Source organism: Erithacus rubecula (genome assembly GCF_903797595.1).
Source record: "Erithacus rubecula genome assembly, chromosome: 2".
In the NCBI taxonomy this organism is placed as follows: Eukaryota; Metazoa; Chordata; class Aves; order Passeriformes; family Muscicapidae; genus Erithacus; species Erithacus rubecula.
The window spans coordinates 74,499,187-74,523,057 of record NC_136685.1 but is presented as its reverse complement, the minus strand read 5'-3'; the positions used below and the strand labels follow the sequence as shown (position 1 = coordinate 74,523,057).

General features: G+C 45.9%; 1 protein-coding gene across 1 annotated transcript in view; it reads left to right on the top strand.

Annotated features, from left to right (window-relative positions):
• The window catches only part of TJAP1 (tight junction associated protein 1), a 40,110-nt gene that overhangs the window by 10,203 nt on the left and 6,036 nt on the right, over positions 1-23,871 (top strand). The window contains exons 3-9 of the mRNA XM_079328942.1: positions 12,659-12,753; positions 14,854-14,907; positions 16,944-17,102; positions 20,135-20,163; positions 20,837-20,998; positions 21,606-21,672; positions 23,393-23,500. Of these exons, the coding sequence (XP_079185068.1) occupies positions 16,977-17,102; positions 20,135-20,163; positions 20,837-20,998; positions 21,606-21,672; positions 23,393-23,500 (492 nt within the window). The 5' untranslated portion in view covers positions 12,659-12,753; positions 14,854-14,907; positions 16,944-16,976. The remainder of the gene's footprint in view (positions 1-12,658; positions 12,754-14,853; positions 14,908-16,943; positions 17,103-20,134; positions 20,164-20,836; positions 20,999-21,605; positions 21,673-23,392; positions 23,501-23,871) is intronic.

The window sequence follows — 23,871 nt, the reverse complement described above, 5'->3', positions numbered from 1 at the left end:
AACTCTAAAATGATGAGGCCCTGAGATAAAAGGTTACCTGATGTCTTGGGTATTTGTACATTAAGTTTTTCTTCTCTTGATCACTGAAATGACCTGGTGTCAGTGCTGTAGTGGAAGACTTGTAGACAAGCATTTACGGAAGTATTTTGAGATAATGAGGAAGTGCCTCCATTCCAGAGAAGCTACTTGACTTAAGGTAGGATGTTTTCCTAGAGATAGAAAAAGACCTTGGATTCTTCCAAGCATCCCTGTTGCCAAAAGTCAACTTCTTATTCAGCCCTGCCCACTCAGCTCAAGAGGTCTCAGTGTTATATTTGCCCCTTGTCTTATAGGAAAAGTCAAGGAAATTCGCTTCCCAGGCTAGTGCACGGAGCTCTTCCTGCCCTGGGCTGTGGCTACATCCCAGCTCAGGCGGCAGCTCTTCTCCCTGTGGCTTGCATGCCCAATTGAGAACCCTCCTGCCTTGCTCTGTTTCTTTCATCCCATGGGCTCAAAGAAATTGCCTGGAGAGCTTGACCCTCACTCAAATGAATTTGGAGCTGAAGCTGCCGTTGGTTCCTGACAGTGGCCGTGGAGGCAGGTGTGGGGAGAGAGCATGGCGGGTGTTAGCAGGGTGAGTGTGTGGGCTTGCTACTTGTTTTCCTTCTCCGCCTGGTGAGGAATGCAATGTGTTTGCCTTCCTTGGCTTGCGGTTGCAGCTGCATTCCTGCAGTGGGAGTCAGCACGGCGGCGGGCGGCGTGCTGTTCATGCCCCGTGGCTACATGCTTTCAGCTCCACATCAAAGGTGTGTTTAGTGTGTAGCTTGTGCCATTCCTGGCCACACCTGGTGGCCTGCAGGCATGCAGGAGGTGGAGTCTGGCTGTGTTTGTAGATGGCATTCAGGGTTCAGACTTCTTGCTTGTGGAAAGGCTGGAGCTGAATCCTTGCTAAACAACCCCAGGAATGCACCGGGAGAGCTGAGCAGCACAGTCACTCCAGGGGCATGTCCTAGCAGCAATGTTTCCTTTATAGCTGCAGCAAAATAACTCATGCCTGCTTCTCCAAAGGAACTGACTGTTTGCTTGGGTGTGTTGTACGGTTTAATTTACACCGATAAGGCCAATTGAGGTTGGCTCTTCCCCCCTGCAGCCTGTGTGCTCTTGGCAATCAGTAGATGATTGAGAGGTTTGTGCCATCAGCTCTGCTCAGTACATGAGATGTCTGCCTGGAGATGGAATAGCTCTGGGATTTAACCCGGGCAGGAGTGCTTCCCCCAGTCGGTGGGTAAACATTCTGTTTCAACTTCCGGAAAACCTTTTTCTTTCTAGCTGGTACCCCAAGAACTGAGAATAGGAAGTTTGCTGAAGGATGGCAGATCAGGATGTAGCTGTTATTTTGGGATCCTTGACATGATATCTGTTTTGAGAAATAGTCACTAGTTTGCTATGCACCCATCATGCAAGCATCTTTGTCCTCTCTACAAGTCTTTCAGTTGCCTGGCACGGGGAACTGTGATCCCATTTGGTAGTGTCATTTATGGGCAGCCCATAAGCAAGGCTTGTGGAAGTAATAGCAGATCATCTTCAGTGTTCTGAGTAAACCTTGGGCTGTTCATTATCCAGTTTGCTTGGATCTTTTGCAGTTTGCCTTTCGGCAATTTCTAGTAGCCTAAAATTCTGTGACTTGCCAGTCATTTCCTTACTAAAGTTAGTCTTCTGCAGAAGACCTCCCTACTGCCATCCTTAGACAGTAGCAATAGGAATGAAAGAATTTGCTCTCAGAATTCTCTGGCTTTATAGCTTAGTTTTTGCTTTTTAGCTGTCACCATGCTCTCCACGTGAGTCACTGCAGAGGTCACTGCAAACAGGTCCATGTCACCCTCTCTCCAGAAGGTTGTATCACTTTTCAAAGCAAAGGATCTCAGTGACATGTGATAAAGGGAATGTTACTTGTTCCAAGGTTCATAGCATTGTGGAACACTTGGAAATTATTCACTTTGGGTTCTCTTCTCTTTTGATTTCATGTAAACTGTGTTTTATTTTAAACTAGTTGCCACTGACTCCATATGTGACTATTTGGGCTTGGATGCTGGGAAAGTGTATTGCCTGAATCTTCATTTTCCTTCCTCTGTTCTATAGTGGCAGACTGGACAATATGCCCTGCAGCAAGAGGAAGTAGTAGCAAAATATAAGTAAGTCTAGAACTGGATTGTGTGGCAGGTTACTGATAGAACATTAAGTGTGCATAATCATTGTCATACTGGCTGTTTCAGCTTTATCATGTGATATTGGCTATGGCTGCAAAGATGGAGGTCTTCTTTTGGATTACATACTGCTTCTGCTGACTCTTTCCAATTGCCAGGAGAGGAGTGAGGGAATAAGAATGAAATGGATCTGACGTTGGCCAAGGAGGAAGTACGGCTGATTGTTGGCCTTTTATTATCCATCCTGTCAGTGAGTTTTAATATGTTGTGGAGTAACTCCTTGTTTTGGTTTCCCTGCTGCCCTTCAAGACTGTAGGAATCCAGGCCTCTGTGCTCCTGTATCCAGTCCCAGGCAGTGTGTTCCTTTGGCTAGAGCTGTAACCTTCCCAAGCAGCTAGATCTCCCCCTGGTGGAATTGAGAGCTGAAGGCATGGCTACAGTTGGAGGGAAAAACTGGGAATTGGTCTGATCCTGGGGCACCTTGAGCCGGCAGCAGATGTGGTGTTTGTCCAGTTGAGACATTCCTCAGTCCAGAGTCACAGACTCAGCAGAGCCGTGCTCGTGCAGCTGCATGAAGCTGAAGGCGTGAGTAAACAGCTCACTGTTGATACTGAGCAAACACCTTGTCTGTGCAACATCTGCCTGGCTATGTGCTGGCATTCCTCCACGGTCTTTGCCCTTAGATGAGCAGTGAGCTACTAGCTCTTTGGGCTCTTGTCTGACGCTTGACAAAAAAAGGTACCTGGAATGAATGTGGTGGCTTGCTTTCTTTAAGATCTCTGAGGTTTATTAGTCCTCAGTTAGACCCCCTTTGAGGATAGGTGAATTCACTTGTAGCTCAACTATTTTGCATTCCCTGCTTGTTCTCTGAGGAGCTGCATAGGATTTACTTATGGGGGATCTACAGGAGGGAGCCCTGTGTAAGGAAAGAGCTTGTCTGTTTAGCATTATTAAAGAAGAGTGGTTTTCCTTAACCTTAGAATAATTAATGTACTTATGCTATCCCAAAGGACAGCTGTGGTAAAGGCATTTCAGTTTTACAAGAGCAATGCCAGGCAGAGGATGTGAAGTAGTCTGGAGAAGCTGACCTTGTGGTTAACTGAAGTGATGCACCTTGGCTCCAATTGCCCCTTGAGACAATTGATGTTCATAATTAACTCCAGCTGAAGAACAGCACTGGTGCTAGCAATGATGACAGATGTGGAAGGAGGTAGTTGATGAGAGCTCTCTGACTCATCTGCCACAAAGAGAAGTTGTGTCTGAGGGAAGAGCGGAAGCAACCCAGCTTGGTCACAAGTGGGGAAATCTGTGGTTATCCCCCTCCAAGGGAGGAAGGTGAACCTAGGAGGTACAATACAGTATGTACAGATTGACAAGCAGTGCAGCCCATGACAGGCAGCCTCCCTGTACAGGGCAGGGGATGGAGGCATGAGTCCCCTCTACTGTGGCTGGGATCCTGCTGTTAAAAGGACTGACTGGAGCCCTGGGGAGCAGGGAGAGTGGAACCATAGTCAGTTGCGTGCTTTACACAGGTCATCAGTGAAAGATAGATGGGTGGATCTGTTTGTTTTTCCTAAGCTGGATTAAGCCATGTTATATTTCTGTGGCTGAGCTCAGAATGAAATCTCTTAGTAGTTCAGCTGTGCTAAAGACTAAGAGAATAATTTTAAAAAGCCAAACCAAAAGCAAAAACCCAAACCAAATAAATGAGGCAAACTGAGGCTGATTAACTACAGGACCACACCACAAAAAAGAGAAAAGATACTCCAGGGTTACATGCTGCTTCAGGAGCCATACTGCTGTATTGTTTACAGAGTTGAGACAAGTTTTATGCCTCTTCCTGCCCATGGCTCAGGCTCTGAATCTACTAGACCAAAAGCATGGATTTGAAAGCTGTCTCCTTGTTCTGCCTTTGTGGCCTGTTGAGATGACTACTGCCAATGTGTACAGGATTGGATGCTCTTACACTCAGCATTGTCCCTGGATGCAGAGGCTGAGTGGAAGTCAATGAGAAGTACTTGTTTTAGTCTTCAGAGTAGGCAGTGGCATGGGTTAAGTGGGAGATCTCTGTGCCTGGTAGGAATCCTGCTTTGCAAAGAAATCAGTAGCAACACCATTTGTAACCTCTGGGAAGAAAAAGGGCCAGGATATAATCAGATTTGGGAAAAGGCTGAAGGGCTGTGGTGACCCCTTTTCTCTTTGGCTGGATAGTTTTATTCCTCAAACACCGCTTTGCTTCTCTCAGTGCTGGTCTGCTTTTCCCTGCCAGTTCACAGCAAATTACTGCTCATTGTAGGTGATGCAAGATTCAGGCAGCTTGGTTGAAGAACACCCCACTGCTATCCTCACACAACACTGGTATCACTAGTTTTACTTCATTATGCTTGCTGCTGTGTGTAATCGGTGCCATAGAGATCATAAAATATTTCTGTGCTAGATCTTCTCTGATGAATAGCACAGAGGATGTCTTGAGTTTCCATGGCAATGCTTCTGAATGTGCTTCTGTCACCAAAGAAAGAGGGACTTCCAGTTGATTAAGATTTGAGGATTTTATCTTAGAAAGGGGATGATGATGAAGCTGCATATCAGTTGTCTGCCTGCCTGCCTTTGGATGTGCCTGATATATAATCTATAATCTGATATATAATATATAATCTGGAGAAAGAGGAAGCTGACATTTGGCTAATGGCAGACACAGCCTGTGTCGTGCAAACTACAGCTGGACCCCTGGACATACTTAACTGTTCAGCTACAGATGCAGCTGCACAATCACTCAACAGTTAAGCCTGTACCATTCTCTGCCTTTCATATCTGACCATCTGCTAGGGAAAAGCTAATTAAACCAAAACGATTCTTGCTGGGATTAAACCTCAGCGGCAGAAAAAAAAATCAGTATAGTACAAATATTGTTCTATTACTGGATCAGGGTTGCTGCTTAATTTGTGCTTATAAAGAACTGCAGGCTATTCAACTCAATTGCTGTCAGGTAGGTGTTTAGCTTGTACACACTTTCCATCTCTTTTATATCCCAGATCATTCTTGTTTTAAGTGCAAGAAATAAGGTGTTCTTGCTGAATTTTTGTGCAGTTCCTTTCTTAGGACAGATGAGTCTGTTTTTCTTTAACTTGCAACTTAAGGCAAAACCAGTGCACAAAACAGGTTTTTGTCCTAGTGCCTCAGTTTCTCTACTTATGGAATGAAAATTGTTCCTACCTTCTCTGCATGTATTTATGGTGAGAATGAATCCTAGAGTTGGTGCAGGGCCATGTAACTTTATAGTTGCACCAGTGTGAATCTGAGACTGAAGACCAAACAGTTCATTGCAAAAATATATCTGCAGCCCTTTGACAACTGAAGCTTAAATCTTAGAAAATGTGTGTAATTCCCTTAGTAGCCAAACTCTTGTGTACCTACAGTCTTTGATGCCATGTGATCTGGGCTTCAAAACAGTTCTTTAAAAAAAAAAAAAAGAGAACTTACAAGTTGGGTTGATTACAGGGCTACCGTGTATATTCAAGTGACAATTCACCACTTTATTCAGAATTGTGGCACAATTTTGTTTTTGTAGGCTGATGAGGGATCTAGTTTTCTTTGAGGGGCTCTGAAAGCATTCTTGATAGTATCTTTTTGTGCTAAACATGGAAAACTTGCACTGAAGAGGAAGTTAGTTTTGCACAGTGTAGCTCAGAGGCAGCAGTAGAAGGTGGCCCTGAGGAGAGAGAAATGGTTATGCTGCTGGTATGGATGTGAGGAAGACTGGTAAGCTTGAAGAGACATGATTGAAAAAGAAGGTAGAGAGTTCCAAGAGAATGAAGATAAATTTAATCTTGATATTCAGGAGGAAGAGTTCGAATAGTTTTTAATGAGGAATGGAAAGAGCACTACTAATTTTAGAATTATTGAAATTTAATTTTGACAGAAGTTTCCTGGGGAAACACTGTAGGAACTGAGGAGATATGAGAGATGATGTTAGAGTGTGGGTTTGTAGCATGTTAGGTCTGTGACCTAGGACTTTGTGTGTGTGCTTACCCCACAGTTAACAGGAGAACATATTTTGATAGAAGAGGGTCAGTAAGACTGTGCCTGGGGGCACGTAGATAACGTGCTCTAACTCCTCATTCCAGTTACCTCAGATAAGCTGTTGGTGAGCCATACCCTTAGGAATGAGCAAGTGGGGAACATTGTCTTCCAGGAACTGCTCCAGGTATGTTGGACATCAGGAAGCAAAAGCTGTGTGGGAGTATGGAAAACAGTGTGCAGTGTGAGTATTTGTGATCACCCTTTACTTGGGGAAAGTAGAGAAAATATTAAACTGCACCGGTCTGAGCATTGTTATGATCTTTTTTGGCATAGGAAATAAATAACAATAAAACTTTCAGGGCATATAAATGTCAATGCCTTTAGTATCATAATATACCTTGTGCAGTGTAGTTAGCTTATTTTGTTTCTGAGAGAGGCCACACTGTTGTGGGTCTGGAGTTTTTTGGAAGAAAAAGCCCCAAACCAAACAAAAACAACAGAACCTTTGGAACTAGCAAAGTGCAAAAAAGGGTTAACATCAATATTGGTAAGGATTTTGCCATTGCAGGGAAGTTGTACTGATTTAACTTAATCAGATTAGAGACAGCTGTGATTATATTAGTGCAGCATTCCTGTATAGGCATCCTTAATTTAGTTTGTGTCTTGTATCTATCTATTTAACTTAAGTTGTTTCAATGTAAAGTGCTCTTAAAATGAATTAAGAACATTTGCCCAGGAGCATTATACTGCTTTATATTATTTTTTAAGTCAATTTAATTTAGTACAGTGTATATGTAGACAAGACCTTGGGGAAAAAGCTGATCCTTTTTATTGCTTGCTGAACAGTCTGTCATGTTTGGCTGCAGCCATGTGATCATGGAATGAAAGAGCCTGTTGTGGTGCATGTTGGTGGAGGATGGGTGAGCTGATCATTGTAAGCCTTTGTACAACTTGGTCGTTCTTAGCCATAGTGTTCAATTAAAGTAGATTGATCCTCCTTGTAAATGAGGCTTTTTTTCTGTCTAGAACAGATGTGAGACCCCTGTAATGTTATTTTAGGTTTTGCTCTCAGACTACCAATAAAAGTGCCTGCAACGTGGTTAGTGTCCTGTTTAGACAGCAAAAGCAACATCTTAAAACTTGGCACAAAAGTTTAATGTTTGAAAAAAATCAGATGTCTGAGCAGGTTTGAGCTGGATTTTGTTACTTTTCTTCATCCATAGCTTGAAATAAATGTCACCTAATTTTGATGCTGTTTCCTTCCTGGTGTGTGTCTCCTGACAGTATGTGCCACCTGTTTTATGTGGTGACTTACACACATACAGCCTTACAGCCAAGGAATAAGTAAGTACTGCAGATGTCAGTTCTCTTTCTGGTTTGGATAAATCTAGTCAATACATCTTGTGTTCTGCTTGCTTGTAAAGGCTCTGTGGGAACAAAATGGCATGTGAATTACTCAGCAAGCATGGTTGTAGTGATAGCATTTCAGAATAAAGCTGACTACTGTAAACAGCCGTTTTATTTTTTGAAATTTGTTTTTGTCAGCACCTGCAAGCATTAGGGCTGGACTTAGCGCCTCCTCAGCATTGCAGATGCTCTGTAGGCTAGGTCATTGTAGCAACTTGTCCATCTGTCCTCTGTAAATAATGCAAATAATGTGCTCTGCTCCATTGTCCCACTGTGTAGATACTGCACAGTGTGTCAGCCATCTGTGCATTACTGAGACTCTCGGACAGAGGGCATGTTTTGGAGAGTGGATTGTGGCAAGTGTATAGTTGAATGCTCCAGCAATGGAGCATTCTTTAGCATTACTATATGACTGCTAGAGGGACAGCTCAGTGACATTCAGTTCCTGGCACTGAGATGGAGATTGCAGTTTGCTCAGAACTTCTGAACCAAAGCTTGAAACAAGAGGACTGCTGATATTAATTGCTGAGAGTTGTGTGAGACTTAGGGACTACTCACAGGAGCTGAGAGTCTGCCTCTTAGTAGTTGAAAAATTTTAGCTGCTTCTACCTTGTCCTAAAGGTAGACCCTTTGGTCTTATGCTCTGGGAAGGTAATGTATGATTTTTTCCCCTTTTCTTCCCCTCCTACACAGCACAGGATATGACAGAGGTCTGGAAAAGGAATTCCTGCATGGTGATTTTCTACAGAAATCTCCCTTTCACATCTCTTCAAATATTTGCTTATTGTAGCTATTCCCTTGCTTGTGTTTGAGAAAGTTTAAGGCCATGACTCCCAAATTTCCCTTGGATGACCTATCAGTTTTATCCAGATACACGTTAAGATTATCAATATTTGCTTTTTCTAGCTGGGTCCAGATACTTCCAGAAGCTTCTGAGAGCTCTTCTAATCTCCATGAGTTTTTATCTAATGTTCTATTACTTCTTTGAATTTCTGAGCAATATACTCTAGAAGTCTTCTCGTGGGAGATCATATGAGGAAGGATATGAAACCCAGGGTGCTAAGATGAAGAGGCTGGAAGTTTATAGCCTAAAGTACCTTGTGAGTGTTGGAAGGATCACTGAACAGACTAAACACGCTTCTAGTGTGTCAGCAGTTCTGAATGAGAAGCTGTCATTAGCCCTTGATGTAGCTGTCTGTGCTAAAGGTAACTTGGTAAATGAACTTTTGCTGAGCTGGTTCTTGTGCAATTTCAGGTGTAGCCATTAAAGGTAGTTCTATGCTTTATATGCATTAAAAAGCTGGTGTTCATTTCCTGGTGAAAATCTCCCCTGGGTATTTTTATTCTCCATTAACATTCCTTCTGGGGATTGAATTCTGGTCCTTTGCTTCCTGTCCCATTCCTGTTCAGATGTTAATCAGCTGTTGCATTGTATTCCAGTTACATGTTAGTGATGCTAACATTTCTTGGTCAGTGTTGACTAGTCCTGGCTTCTATAAAAGAATTAGGGAAGCTAAGCTACTCTTAACACAGCAGAGAATAGATAATAAAATGCACACTTAAGAGTATGGAGTACAACTCAATTACAGGGACTGAGATCTTTGTGTTGTGGAAGAAGAGAACAGGACTGTAGAAAAAGTGTGATTCTGATAATTTTTAAGAGAATTCTGCATGATGCAGTGGATATGACTGATATATGATATGTCCTGTGGTATTTCCATTCAACGAGAACTATGTATGACTAAAGTCCAGGGATTTAATTTTCTTTGGAAATGTGTTAGGTGTTAAGTAGGGTTTGTTACATGGACTGTTCAACAGCTAGCCTGATCCCTTTTTCTTGATAGCTCTTGGAATTATTCCCATGCAGAGAACAGAGGTTTCTGCCTAACAGTCAAGGTTAATTGGTATGGAAAAGCAGGAATGAGCAATAATTCTCCTGAAACTCAATTTTAATCCAAAAGTCACTATAATGTTATTACTCAGATCTGAATCGTGAGCATTGACATACAAACAGAGCTGAGATGTGAGTCTGCACTTGGAGCTGTCATCCTTTTATTTTAAAATAAGCTTCAATGCAGCCAGCAGTAGATTGGATCTGAACATTCTTTTGAGATGCCTTCTCTGAATGAAAAGATCTCTCTCATTAAATGTTAAAGGAGCCTTTAGTAACCTTGCAGTCCTTTTCAAGTGCTTGGTGTCAGCAGTCTACAGGTGCTGCTTTTAATTTCACACAGCTTGTTTTTCTGTCCTGGACAGACATGCCTTGGTGCAGTTATTGCATTGTCCATCTCCCTGGTTAGTTGTCTTGCTCAGGCTTTCTGCAGCAGCTTGTCAGGTAGTCTGGCTTGAGACTTTTGAAAGCTAACATTTCCTCTGTCCCTAAGCACAGGAAGGCAACTAGAAAAACCCTCTTGCATTTGCTTTTCATGAAGCTAGTCAGGACATACTGATACCTCCTAAAGCAGGATGTGCCAATATCCTACATTGGGTATGCATGTAGAATATAGGTTGGCCCACAGAGAGCAAATATTCCAGGTTAACTATGGTGGTCAGATACATGTCACAGGACATTCGGTTTTCTTACTTGTGAATATTGTATAAGTTTTTGGGGTGTGCTGACTCTGATAGCCACAAAAAAAATCTTTGTTGTGTTGCAGAAACAAATGTGACTGTGATTATGTTATGGAGTGTATTTTTTCAGTAATGCAAGTTTATCTTTCTGAATAAAAAGCAGTGCTAAAGAAATGCTACTGTTAAGAGGAAACAGCTTGAAAGGTGATGTAGTACCTGCAATAAGAAACTTTATCTACTTCATAATCCTAGTCTTTCTCTTGAGGAAGGGACACTGCTGACCCTTAGCACTGGTAAGAAGTCAGTTTTATAAGGTCAGAAAAGGCAACACAAGAGGTGATGATGAGGAAAAGCCTTCAAGTCCTCTGCCTCTTTGCAGGGAATGTTTAGCCGCTGTAACTACAAGCAGGCAGAGCAGAAGTTGTCTGCATAATGGAACCAAAGTGTTGGCTACCTCAGGCCTCAAGGGACTTGCCAGATATCAGGAAGAGACACTAGGTGCCTACAAATGTTGCCCTTTTTATTTCTCTTGTTCTTTCCCTTTTTGTCCAAAGCATTCCTGTTTGGACCTTCCTTTCTCTGCTAGGGACCTCTTTCTTGTTACTGGAGATAAAGCCATTGCTCATGGGTGGTGGTGTGGTTTTGCATGCATGCCAAGTGGCTGTTTATTCTGTACAGGGCCCACAGAACTGTCTTAACCAATTCTGTGTGAGATGACATCTCTTTGTGGTGTGTGGTAAAGGTTTTGTCTTTCTCAGATCACACAGAGAACAGAGCTACTCTGCAAGTGGATTTTACACTGAGGGATGCTCTCTGGTAAAACCAGCTAGAGTCAAGCTTGTGTGCTGCCTGTGCAGCTGCACTCTCACTGTGTTGTGGTTAATCCCAGCTGTCAGCCAAGTACCACACAGGCATGTGGTCACTCTCCCCTCTGCTCCCACGGGGATGGGGAGGACAACTAGAAAAAGGTAAAACTTGTGGGTTGGGATTACAGCAGTTAATAATTGAAATAAAGTAAAATATAATAACTATTGTAATGGAGAGAGGGAGAGAGGAATAAAACCCAAGAAAAACAAGTGATGCACAATGCAATTGGTCACCGCCTGCTGACCAATGCCCAGCCTGTTCCTGACCAGCAGTTGGTCCTTCCCAGCAAATCCCCTCAGTTTATGTACTGAGCATGATGCCATTAAGTATGGAATATTCCTTTGCTTTTCAGTCAGCTGCCCTGACTGTGCTCCCCCTGAGCTTGGTCAGCTGTCCTGGCTATGCTTCCTCCCAACTTCCCATCCACCTTGTCACTGGCACAAGAAACTGAAAATTCCTTGAGTTAGAGTAAGCACTGCATAATAACAGCTAAACCATCAGTGTGTTACCAACATCATTCTCATCTGAAGTCCAAACCACATCACTGTACCAGAAAGCTACCAGAATGAAAATTTACTCTGTCCCAGCTGCAACCAGGACATGGTGTCTCTGTGAAGAAAGGGGTTTGTATGTGTTTTTTCAGTGTGAGCCTTGTGGCTCTCAATAAGCCATTCCAGTGAAGCTGTAATTGCCAGTGAGCTTAGAAGTCAGACTGGAACAATAGTGGGTAGTAACTAGAAGACAATAGAATTCGACCTACTGCAGATGATAGACTGGTATAAGGAGGACTGTATATGTTAAGAAACATTACTCATGAAAGGTGGAAAGGATGGATAAAAGGAATAGGAGTTTAAGTTTCCTCTTGTATTGCAGTGCTAATTAGCATAGCTGAAGAGCTGCCTCCTGCTGCATCCCCAGGCTAAAACTGAGCTTCTTCAGGGTAGTCTTAATGTGGAGTTGACAGCAAGCTCCTTCAGAGAGAGGCTTGTGAATAGTGTGATGAGCAGAATTAGTGCCTTCTTCTACTTCTGGATATTACCTATATTCATTTCTGCTTTGGAGCACAAGGTCCATCTGTTTTGCTGAGCGTATCTGCTCCTCTCTGAACAGAGTTGTTGTGAATTGAACCACCTCGGGATTCTCACTCTGTGGTAGCAAGAGATGCTCAGGTATTGTAGATGAGGAGGCCTTTGCTGTGCTGTTCACTGCAGGGATGTCTGCAAAACAAAATTAGGTTGGTGTGGCAGAGTGGCTGGAACAGAATGATAGCAAGTGGATTCTTGATGGTGGACAGAAATGCAGGTGGGGAAGCAGGGACCCCTGGAGCCATGTAGGAAATACAGCTGCCTTTCCGAGGTCAATTGCTGGTCTGCACAGGCATCCTGCTCCATGGAGAGATGGTTAAAAGACTTGTGCTTTCTGGGATCCAGTGGTGACATGGAGCTTTTACAGTGGAGGGACATGGCGTTAGAGAGTAGTCTGATGGTGCAGAAGTTTGCAGTTGACTTCTGCCGTGGCACCTGGCTATGGGTTGCTCTGAGCATGCCTGGTTGTGTCCATGTTTTTTGCTGATAGGTAACTGACACAAAGTTTCCTTTCTCATGTTTCAGGAGCTGTTGGCCAGATGCTGCTGAATGCTGACAGGAGAAAGCTTATTCGGAGACAAACGACCAGAAATGTTTGGACACGTCGTCACTTTGGATCTGTAAGTCCTTGTTAGAGGGAAAGTTGCTTGGCAGCCCTGTGAGTTTTTTAGTATCTATGGAAATTCTCAGATCATGAGGGTAGATTTCAAATCCTGGTATCTTTTCTAGGTAACTGGGGATGAGATGGCAGGTAGCATAGTTACCCTCAAGGGTAGGAAGCAGGAGAGTTCTGTTTGAGCCTGAGGAACTGTGTGCTGAGAGACAGGGAGGCCTATGGCATGTTCCTTCTGAGCACAGCTGCAGTGGAAACATGCATGGACCCATGGGTGCAGCTGTTCCTGGAAGCCTCTGTCTGTCTGCCATGTGGCTGGTGGTTATGCCTTGATGCTGAACTGGCTTCTGCTGGGAGTTGATAGAAAAGCAGATTCAAACTATGCTGGCCTGATCCTTCCTGGAGGTACATGTTCTCCTTTTCTTTCTCCCCTCATACTTTACAGTTCGCCCCACAGAGCAGTTCCACTGTTGTGAAGCTGTTTTTTCCTGTGCTAGTTGAGACCCGACTCCAGCATTGTAGCAAGGAAAGGGGCCAGACAGCTTGTTGGGGCAGGGCCAGCACTGGGGCACCTCTTCCATTTGTTTTGGCAAAGCTTGATTTTGCATGATCCTGGTTGCCTGCTTGTTCCATTCACCTTCAATCTGACTTTCCCTGCATGTGTATAACTGCTCCACACCCTGCCTCCTGTCCCACCTCCCAGGGCTTCATGCCACTGACATGGAAAAAGTAGCAAGCAGCAGTAGTGCTTCAGGGAAAGGAAGGCTTTATGGAAGTCTCTCATGCCAGTGGCAGAGTAGTGGCTGCAAAGCTGCTCTTACAGTTGACTAACCCAGATTAACCCAATTCTCTTCTTGTCATGATGGGTACCTGTCGTGGTTTGATTTCCACTGGCAACTAAGCATCACACAGCTGTTGGCTCACTCCTCACCCCTCAGTGGAATGGGGAGAGATTTGGGAAAAAAGTAAAATTTTGTTGGTTGAGATACTGACAGTTAAATGGGACAGAAAAGGAAGGGATCATAATCAAATAAGTAGAATGTACCAAACAAGGGATGCACAGTTCAGTTGCTCACCACCTGCTGAGCAATGCCCAGCCAATTCCTGAGTGATGGCCCTTTGCCAGGTTCCCCCCTAGTCTGTATACTGACCATGATGCCCTATGCTCTGGGACATCCATTTGGACAGTGGGGGTCAGCTGCCCTGGCCATGTCCCCTCAGCTTCTTGTGCCCCTCAGCCTGCTCACTGATAAGGTGAGAAGCTGAAAGATCTTTGCCTTAATGTATACATTGCCTAGCAACATCTAAAACATCAGTGTGTTATCAACATTATTCTCATCCCAAATCCAAAGCACAGCACTTACTAGCTAGTAGAAAGAAAATTAACTCTCTCCCAGACAAAACCAGTTAAATACTCCAGTCTTTGACCAGAGAGGAAGGTTGTTTCTAAACCTGTTTTGTATCCCTGGTTGGCTGGATATTTTACAGAAGCCTGATAACAGCAAGGTAGAACATCATATGCTGCTTGATGGAAGTCAGAGTAGCTTGTCTTCTTCCCTTGTGGAGGTGTGGGTTATCACAGCTCTAGGCACAAGTGTTTTGGCTCAAACAAGAACCTGCTAATTGCCAGCTCATTTGTGGGTGAAAAGCACTGACTTAAAAGGATGAGTGAGATAATTGTTAGCATCACCAAACTTCTGTACTGAAGGCCCCACAGTTAGCATCCCTCTGCAGTGGCAGGGAAGATTAGCTGGGAGGGTCCCACTCTAAAAGCGGTTTGTTTAGTCCTTTCTGGAACCAACATTGCTTTGAAGCCATTGCTTCTTGAGTTTTGAGTTTATGTGATTCCAGTTGCTTGAGTACCTTGACCATTTCCTTGCCATGTGCCTTTCCGGCTCTTGCTGGGCTTTGTGGCCAGCCAAGTATTTCTCAGTTCATTTTTTTTACTTTCAGAAGATCTGATGTGGGTTAAGGCAGGTACCTGGAATGAGGTGGCTATCCCAGTTGTTCCTGGCTATAAATATTCCCTATGCCTTACATATTTATGGGATGAGATTTCAAGCTGGCTGTTTTGGTAGATGCTAAGCAATTTGCTTCTCTTCTTCAGGTCATCTGAGTGAGTGTTCTGGCTTCATGAGGCTTTGAATCTGAGCCCAGGCTGGTAAGTGCTCATGTCTTTATGAACTAGAGAAATGATTGTGATTTCAGCTAGGCATATCTTCATGTACATATCCTGACCTTAGTCTGGCAGAAATTGAGAGAAGAGTCTCCTAGACCACCTGTTTGATAGTGGGTCATTTACAAACCATCTTCTGGTCAGGTTTTCATCCTTTCTCTTTACAAAAAAAGAGAAATGTCTTCCCAACAAAACAGACCTATCTGTTTTGCTTAGGAATGCAGTGAAATGTGCATTCAATACTATGGATATAATTTTTCTAAAATATTAGAGATCTCTGCATCTTCTTGAGTCTTTTTAGGAGAAAGGACTTTGAGGGAATGACTGCAGCAAGGGGAAGGTCCCAGCATTCTGATAGGGGAGATTCACAGGCTAGTCCAGGTTAGTTGTTTGTGTTGTGGAAAGGTGTGAGAAACTTTTGTGAGCTTGTGTTTAGAGTAAAGGGGTTTGCAAATGTACCTGTGAAGTGTAAAGCCTGTTATGGCTTGGGACTGCTCTGTGCTTGGTGCAGACACCTCCCACTTGCCTTCTTCTCAGGGAAACTCAGCCTAGTTGTCAAAAGAGGCAGCTAGATTAGAGTGGATAAGAATTGGAGAGAATCCTTGAGGCTCCTGTTAGGCTCTTTACTGTCCAGCACACAAAGCAAGTGAAGTCTGCTGGGTCACGGGCTCTGTGGCAGCCATTGACTGCTGGTGTGTAAAGGGGAGTTGTGTGGCCCTGCTTGTAGAAATGGGGAGAGAGTGTGATCTGAGTGGGCACAGGTCCTGCACTTTGAACGGTTGTTGGTCAGGTGCTGAGGATTGCAGAGATGCTAGGCTTGCTGAGTGTAAGGGTCCTGCAAGGGCAATGAGAATTGGATACTTGCTCCAAATAGAGGACAATTATGAATGATGCATATGTTGTCTCTGAGGAAAGTCTGGTATTGGGCTCTGCAGCATCTGCTTGATTGCCCTGAGACTTCTTGTCTTGTGTACAACAGGGTGGTTGAAATTCTGGCTGCTGTGGGGAAGTCTTCCTTCCCTCAACAGATAGAAAGGAAGGTGTTTCTTCCACATGTACAAGACAGCTGCCTTTTTTCTACCCTATTTTTTGCTCTTGTGCTGCTCCTGCAGCAGGAAGAATCCCAGCATAGCCTGGGTGAAACAACTAATCTTTCCACTAGTGGTACAGCTGCATGTCTATATATTGTGCACTTAATCACTTTAAGGGTGGTGAGGCACTGGAACAGGCCTGGAGAGGTTGTGAACTCCTCCTGGATGTTCAAGGCCAGGCTGGATGGGGGTCTGAGCAACCTGGTCTAGTGGAATGTGTCCTGCCCATGGCAAGGGAGTTGGAATGAGATGATCTTTAAGGTCCCTTCCAACCCAAACCATTCTGTGATTCTGGTTTGCAAAATTTGGTACCAAGGGATCAAAAGCATTGCTCCTTTATTTGATGCCACCTGTGATTTGAGGATTGTCTATGTCTTTTCTGTCAGGCTAATCAGTTCTTCTGACAAATCTCCTGTGTTCTGCTGTTCTGGGGTCTCAGTGTAAGCCAAAAAGTTCTGGGCTCTTTAATGGCTGAAGTCTCCTCCCACATACTCTCTGCTGACAGTGACAGGACATGATCAATAACTCCTGCTCCAGCTGTCACTGCTGCCTGTAAGGCTTGCAGTTTCCATATTGAAAAAGGCCTTTCCTAAAGAGCCTAATCAATATGCTGCTGTGAGGTCTATTCTCATTTGCTATATATAATCCGGACACACACAATTACGTGAGTGAGTGAGTATAGAGGGGGGAGAGGATGTGCCAGCCCTCTGCTCTCACTGGCTGGGAGAAGGACACAGCTACCTCTTACTTTGCTCCGTCTCCTGCAGCTGCTGCTCAAGACTTGTGGCTACATCCTTTACCTGCTCTATTAGTACTCTGCATGGGGACCTGCTCTGGGACTCCAGGGGAGCCACATTCCTGCTGGGTCACTTCTAGGGTTCGATGGAGCAGCCGTGACTGTCTCTCCTGTGCACTTTCTGCTGTTGGTAGGTTTCCCGCTTTTGGCGCCGCGCAGCTGGGAGGATGTCGAGCACAGCCCCGTCAAAGAAGCCTTACCGCAAGGCGCCCCCGCAGCATCGCGAAATCCGGCATGAGGTACCCATCATTCGTGACGACCAGGATGGAGTGATCTTGGCTGAACAGAGTCAGGTAACAACTTGCCGGGTGACAGAGGGCTTAACACCATTGCACCAGCAAATAGGGTTTAGTTACACCGAGGCAGGCCAGCTCGAGCAGGCAGAGGGGTTTGAGGTTTGCAACCTGAACTTCTCCTCATCGTGGTCCCTGGAGTCCAGCAGTGAGAAGGAAGTGGCAGGGTGCAGAGCAGAGTTGAATATCAAGAGCCAGACTGTCTCTCCAGCACTTCAGCGTGGTGGGAAGATGGGGCAGCGAAGTGGAAAGCGGTGCCCAAACCGCAGTCATGGGCACCACAGCAAATTTGTGAGCCGTAGCATGGAGACAGTTCTGGTGTCTGGAGATGAAAGACACCATCCCACTTCCTCTTTCAAGAGCAGAAGCCTGGAACGCTCACTTATGTTTAAAGAGCCTCCTGAAGTCCTGGCACCGAGGAAGTTTCGTGTCTCCTCTACACACCTGCCTCTCAAAGGGATCCTGAAGCAGACCAACATGACTGGCTCATGCCCTGAGAGCTTATGCAAGTCGCGCTCAGTAGAGACACTTTGCCACGGTGGTGGCTCGCGCAAATGCAGTGATCCTCAGCTCTGCCTCAGCCCTAGGGAGAAGCGCTCCCTGGAGCAAAGCAGCAGCAGGGCTGCTGACTCTGCCAAGCGCAGGGAGAAGATCACAGAGGAAAAACTGCAGTTCTCCAAATTCCTGGATGAGATTACCCAGCGTGTGCTGAGTCCCAACCGCTTGCGCTCACTGGGAGAGACCAGGGGAGCAGAACAAGACCAGAACTCTCCCCTTTCTCCCAGAAGCTCCGTTCCAGAAGGCCAAGGGGAAGGTCGCCTGAAAGGGGTCAAAATCAAGCATGCAACTGAAAGATCCCCTTGCCCAAGCAGAAGAAAAGCAGAAAAGAAAAGGGAGGGGCTGGGAATGGCTTCGGGCCAGAGAAAGTATGCTGAGGAAGCTGAGAAAGTTTCCAGACTAAGAAAGAAACCTGTCCTTGGGAGGAAGGACAGTAAGGGAAAACTCCATTCCTTGGAGAGAAGGGTAGTAGATCTGTGTCAGTATGAGCTGCAGCAGCTGGCAGACCTGGGGCTGGCAGGGACATCCTCTGGGCAGCAGCATTCACTGTCTTCATGGAAAAGCAGTGCAGAGGGCAGAAGGGATGAAAGCAGTCCCTGTTCACAGCTATTACAGCCATACCATCAGTGTGCTAAGCTTGGGCAGAAGCGTGCAGTGGAGCCGAACTACCCAGAGAAAGGATCCTGCTCCACTCCAACATGCTGGAGTCGGGAGGAGGGGCCTACCCCATCTAGATCCTCCCCTTCCTTCAACCTGGCACTAAACAAGGTAGGTGCCAGGGTCACTGACTTGCAGGCAGGGCTCTCACAAGGGCCAAACCCCTACCTGGATCTAGTCTGTAATGCCAGGGCAGAGAGTGAGAGCAGGCCCCCAGATCTCACGTTGTGGGTGCTTAATCACCAGAAGTTTCTCTCTTGTGGGTGCCACTCATGGCTGCCCTTCAGGTTGGGTGTATCTTCGTGGGAGTAACCAGCTTCCCTTTAGCCCCAGGAATTAAGGAAGGTAGAAGCTGGTGCTGTTCTCCCCACTCCAGGTGTTTGCTGGTTGGAGGCTCTTCAGGCTGCTGGGCAGTAGGTGTGTGCAGGAGGCAGGAAGCTCCATTGTCAGGAGGTGCTGGGATGTTCCTGGTGCTTTGTGTGTGCCCTGTGCCTGGCTGTCTCAGGGTACTGGATCTTTGTATGATGGCTGTCTTTTAAGTTTTCTCCTGTTTTCTCTAGCCTGCTTTAAGGCAATTCCATTATCTGATTTTAAGAAGAATCACAGTATCCCCTTTGCCTGGTCACTGTCATCTGCTGTTTGTGGGGGTAGGGGAGGCAGTTACTAGATAATTTTGTGTGAATTAACTGATTGCCATGTGGAATCAGGAAGTAAGAAAAGAATGGATTGATGCTTTGCCCTTAGGAACAGGAGGATGTATACAAGTGTTGAAGACCATTCCCTTAAAGTGTGAAGTCATGAAGGAAGCATCCCCATGATGTCTTAAGGCCAGAACTGGGATGGTGTACCTTATGGAATTGTTAGCAGATCAACAGCTTCATCCTTGGCTGTCTGACAAGTCTCTCAGCCTGAGCTGACCGTGACAATAGACTATCTGAAGTGTGGCAGCACTTGGGTTTGTGAAGTGTTCTTGATATCAAGCACCAAAAGTAATCCATGGGCAGTTTGGACTTTGTGAGAATGATCAGTCTTGGGCTTTCACAAAAAATACAGCTGCTTCTAGTGCTAATTAAATATCTCCCAGTCATCCTAACAGGCAGCAGCCATCTCACAGGTTAGCAGAGAGAGTTCAAAATAGCTGAGCTGTGTGCTCTTGTCACTGCTCTCTGTCTCCTTGTTCTGCAGGGCTCTGCTCCAGCTATCTCTGGGGGTCTTGCCTATAACATTTTCTTTTACAGGCTTTTCTGACCTTTCGTGTTTCTTCTGCTATCCTAGAATAGTTACAGTGGCTGGTTTCAGGTCTGCAGAAAGAAACCTTTTTTGCAGCGCAATCTGAGTGATATAATTGGTAGCCACATTTTTCAGCTCCCAAATTATTCTCTCTCATTATTTTTGTGGGGCTTCACGGGCCCCACAGGTGATTGCTGTGGTGACAAGTGTATCTTGTGTATGCTGGCCTGTGAGATTCCTGCTGCCCACCAGCTGTGGATGTGGCGGAAGATGAAACAACCTGCTTAAGGTAGTGATGTTACAAGAGATGCTAAAGTTGCACCATAGGAGGGTAAAGTTACCTGATTTGTGTGGTGGTTTCTAGTCCAGCTCTTCTGCCCTGAACTAGAACACACAGTGTGTTTTGGGATCAGACAGCTAAGCACTGTGTACAAATCCTTGTAGTTCTAAGTTTGCCTACTATAAACTCAGAGCAGGGGAGAAAGAGTCATAGCTAGGGTCTAGCAACCAAGACTGCCTTTTAGGACAGTGTGAGAGACCAACTCCTCTTCTAAAAGAATCTCACAGCTGTTTTCTTCCCTGTGCAGGAGCCCTTGACGGATGCAGAAAGGATGAAGTAAGTGTCCTGCTCCCCCTTTATGCCTGTCATACTGCAACTGTGTGGGTGCTGATTCCTCACATCCTGCCTGTGCCACCTGTGCAGTGAAGCTGACTGGCCCTGCAGGCTCCTCTCAGATCTTCCGTCTTCTTGGGGCCGTGTGGGCAGAGCTTTGGTCTGTGCCTTGCCAACCTGTGCCTTGCATGCCCCTCCTCTGCTGGAGGAGGAGGGAACGTGGACCCCCAGTGCAGATGCAGGCAGAGGAGTTGGTGGGTGTGAAAGGAAGTAGAAGAAGTCTTTAATAGAGGTGGAAAGAGGATTTTTCCCTTCTATTCTTCTAACCTGGGTTGGGATAAATTATTGATTGGTTTTCATTCATCAGTGAGGGACACTGGAGCTGTGCAGCTCATCTGTCTTTATGCAAGCACTGTAACCTGAGAGGGAGCTGGAAGCCATGGCTGGCCAGCTGGCACGTGCTTCTTTGCCCTTGCTCCAAGAGTGTTTGTCTGTCTTTCCTGACAGAGATGTACCTCTTGCTTCATATGTTGGAGTCTCCTGAGCATTCAGTACCTGACTTCCTGGGGCCCCTGTGAGGGCTCTTTGGCCCTAGTGCAGGGCAGCAGGGTGGGGGTGCTGGTGTGGAACACTCCTTGTGCACTCAGTGCTACCTTGCTCCTGGTTCCTGCCCCAGGCTACTGCAGCATGAGAATGAGGAGCTTCGTCGACGGCTGACATACGTGACTAACAAAATGGAGGCAATGGAGAGGGAGCTGGAGTCAGGTCAGGACTACCTGGAGATGGAGCTGGGCCAGAACCGTGAGGAGCTGGAGAAGTTCAAGGACAAATTCCGTAGGTATGACAAAGCAAATGAGGGCGTAGAGTTAGAAAAATCCCCCTCACCAAACACTCCCTCAGCTGGCGTGAGCAGGCTGTGCCCTGTGGTGCAAATCAGAGGTGTGCTGCATCCTTGAAAAGATGCACCTCCAGACTCTAGGAGAGATTAAGGCTCTGCAGCCATTATTTCTTCCCAGGTACAGTGTAGGAATGCTACCAGCATGAAAGGCTGATGACAGGGAATACTTCATCTGTTGGATGTAAACATGCGTGCAAAAAAACACCACTGGTGGCTGCAAGAAAAATGCATCATTGCTTTACCTGAAAAGTGCCTTGGTTAAAAATCAGTGCCAGTCACTGGTCATGTGACATAGCTCAGAGGAGTCCTCCTAAGTCATCTACATCCCCTCCTGCAGGATCCTTTCACCCTGCCAGCCTCATCTTGTCTCCAGTAACTTGGAGTCTGAAAGCCATCATGTATCAGAGGTGAGGCATAGTTAATATGCCTGGTTGTCTTAGTAGCAGTCTTTCTGAGTTCTAGAGTTGGTGGTTTTCTTGGCACCTATGAAGGCAACTTGAGTGGGGGCCTGAGATCCATTCCCAAGCATACAATCTTGTTTCTGTAGGTTGCAGAATAGCTACACTGCTTCCCAGAGAACCAACCAAGACCTGGAGGAGAAGCTGCATACTCTGGTGAGTGCCCTGTTAAGTCACTAGAGAGATGAGATGGAAGAGACCAGTGTGTGTTAGGAGCAGATGGGGGAAGGGGCCCTGTCTTTACCCAGCAGATGTGGCAGTGGGTGAGGGGTGAGATTCTGGCCATGACCATCTACTCCCCATTCTGGCTGGTGTCATGAGTGGTTTTCTTGATTTACGGAGCTTGTACCTGGTCATGCATGAGAGCTTTGGTTCCTCACAACATAATTGCATGGTATTCCGTCATGTTGCTTCCGTCCCTCTCAAAATGCCAGGGATGTGTCAGCTAGTCTTGGGGCGGTCATCCTGGGAGGACGGGGCCAGTCAGAGCAGAGCCAATGTGCGTGTATGTCTGTTGTGTGCATTCATAACACTCATGGCTGTTTCTTTTCTCTCCCTCCCCCTCTCTTTCTCTTTCTCCTCCCCATGCTGCCGCTGGCACACTCTGGGCGCACTCACTTCTCAGGCCTCTCTCAGCCAAAGCTGGATTTTTGCAGTTGCGTCTTTTCGTTTGTGTGTTTTTCTTTTTCCTCTTTACGTGTCTCAGCCTGTTGGTTTAACTGTCAATCCCACATACACCATCTCAGGTGGAGGGGCCCCAGCCCTCGTCCAGCCAAGGGCTCACCTGGTATCCAGCAGCTGCCCGCAGATGCAGCAGGTCCTAGCTTGCAGGGCTCCATCTTGAGTGTTTGACTCTGAGCCAGCTGGAGCGTGGCATGTTGGGAAGTGGTGCCCATAAGCAGTGGCACTGCACAAGGTGTGGATGGCCGTGAGCCTCGTTTGCTCCCGTTCCTTCCCCTTCTGAGCTGTGAGCAGGCAAGTCAAATAGCCGAGGTGCTGATTGCCTCCATGTAGCTCAGGGTGAGATTTCTTTGGTTCTAGAACTTGAATTTCTTGGGTTAATATTCACTCCCAGTTATTCATTGTGCTGGTGCCTGAAGAGACCGCATACTGAGGAAGCACTGGCTCCCCTATCCCCTTGGGTGTTGCTGTGCTGTACCCATGATTCACACCTGGCCCTGCTGGTCACAGCCTCACAACACCCTTGGGCAGTTTGGAAGAACTTCTTGAGACAGTGACAGCTTGGTTGTTCTCAGCTTTTATTCCTCTCTGCTGTTACATCTAGGTCTCTGTCAGCCCCATACCCAGAACAGTTAGGGAGTCTGAAGAGGCAAGGTTGCCTGCTTCGGGGAGGATTAAGGATTTGCTGAACTTCAAATGAAGCGACAGGTCCTTTTACTTACTAGAGCAAGGCTTAAACTCTTTCAAGGTGGTGCCTTCCTCCTTTTGTCCATTTATTGGCTGCTGCATCTTTTCAGGCATGTTAGTTTTGGTTTCCCCAGGAAGGAGGGCTGAGTATCACAATCTCAGAGGTCTTTGCTACCAAGTGGCAGGTTGGGATTGATCTCTGAAAACCACTAGCTTTTTGTGAGGCACCATGGGAACCAGGGGCAGAGAAGGAAACATGCTGGTGCTGCAAGAAAAGATTAAGGAGGTTCCAACTCAGGCTGTTATCTCTGTAGCTAGCAAAGCGGCTGGTGCCATTTGACTTTTGGAATCACCTTCCTTTGAAGAGGGTTGTCTCTCCCTTGTCTGTTTGTCTGGAAGTTTTTTGTATCCCAGCTGAACATGTCATTGTGCTATGCTTGGGCTGAGGTGGGAGGTGAAGCCAAGTTCTGTGCTAGATAGTTTTAAACCTGGTGTTCTTGCATCCCAGATTAAAAAGGCAGAAATGGACCGCAAGACGCTGGACTGGGAGATTGTAGAGCTCACTAACAAATTGCTTGATGCCAAAACCACCATCAATAAGCTGGAGGAACTCAATGTAAGTGTCAGTCTGCAAATGGCTGTGAAAGTGTGTGAGATGTGGGGTTTTCCTTTTGTTCAGTCATTAGTGTAAAGGAGCACATGAGTGGCTCCAGTGTGTATGGCAGTGCAGGAGCTGTACATGATAGCAGGGACAGACAAACAGAAGAGGGTAGAACAGATCTTTAAGTTTGATGTATTTGCTTAGGGTCTGACCTGAGTATGGGCTGTACCTATGGAGGGGTCATTCACTCCAGAGCTGGGAGGGACCTGATGCCTTTTCTACACCATTAATATAGAAGTTCCTGGATCCAGTGCTTGACTCTATTAACTGCTCTCATCTCCCTCCAGTCTGTCTGCATCATCAGATATGGCTGAGCTGTGGGATGG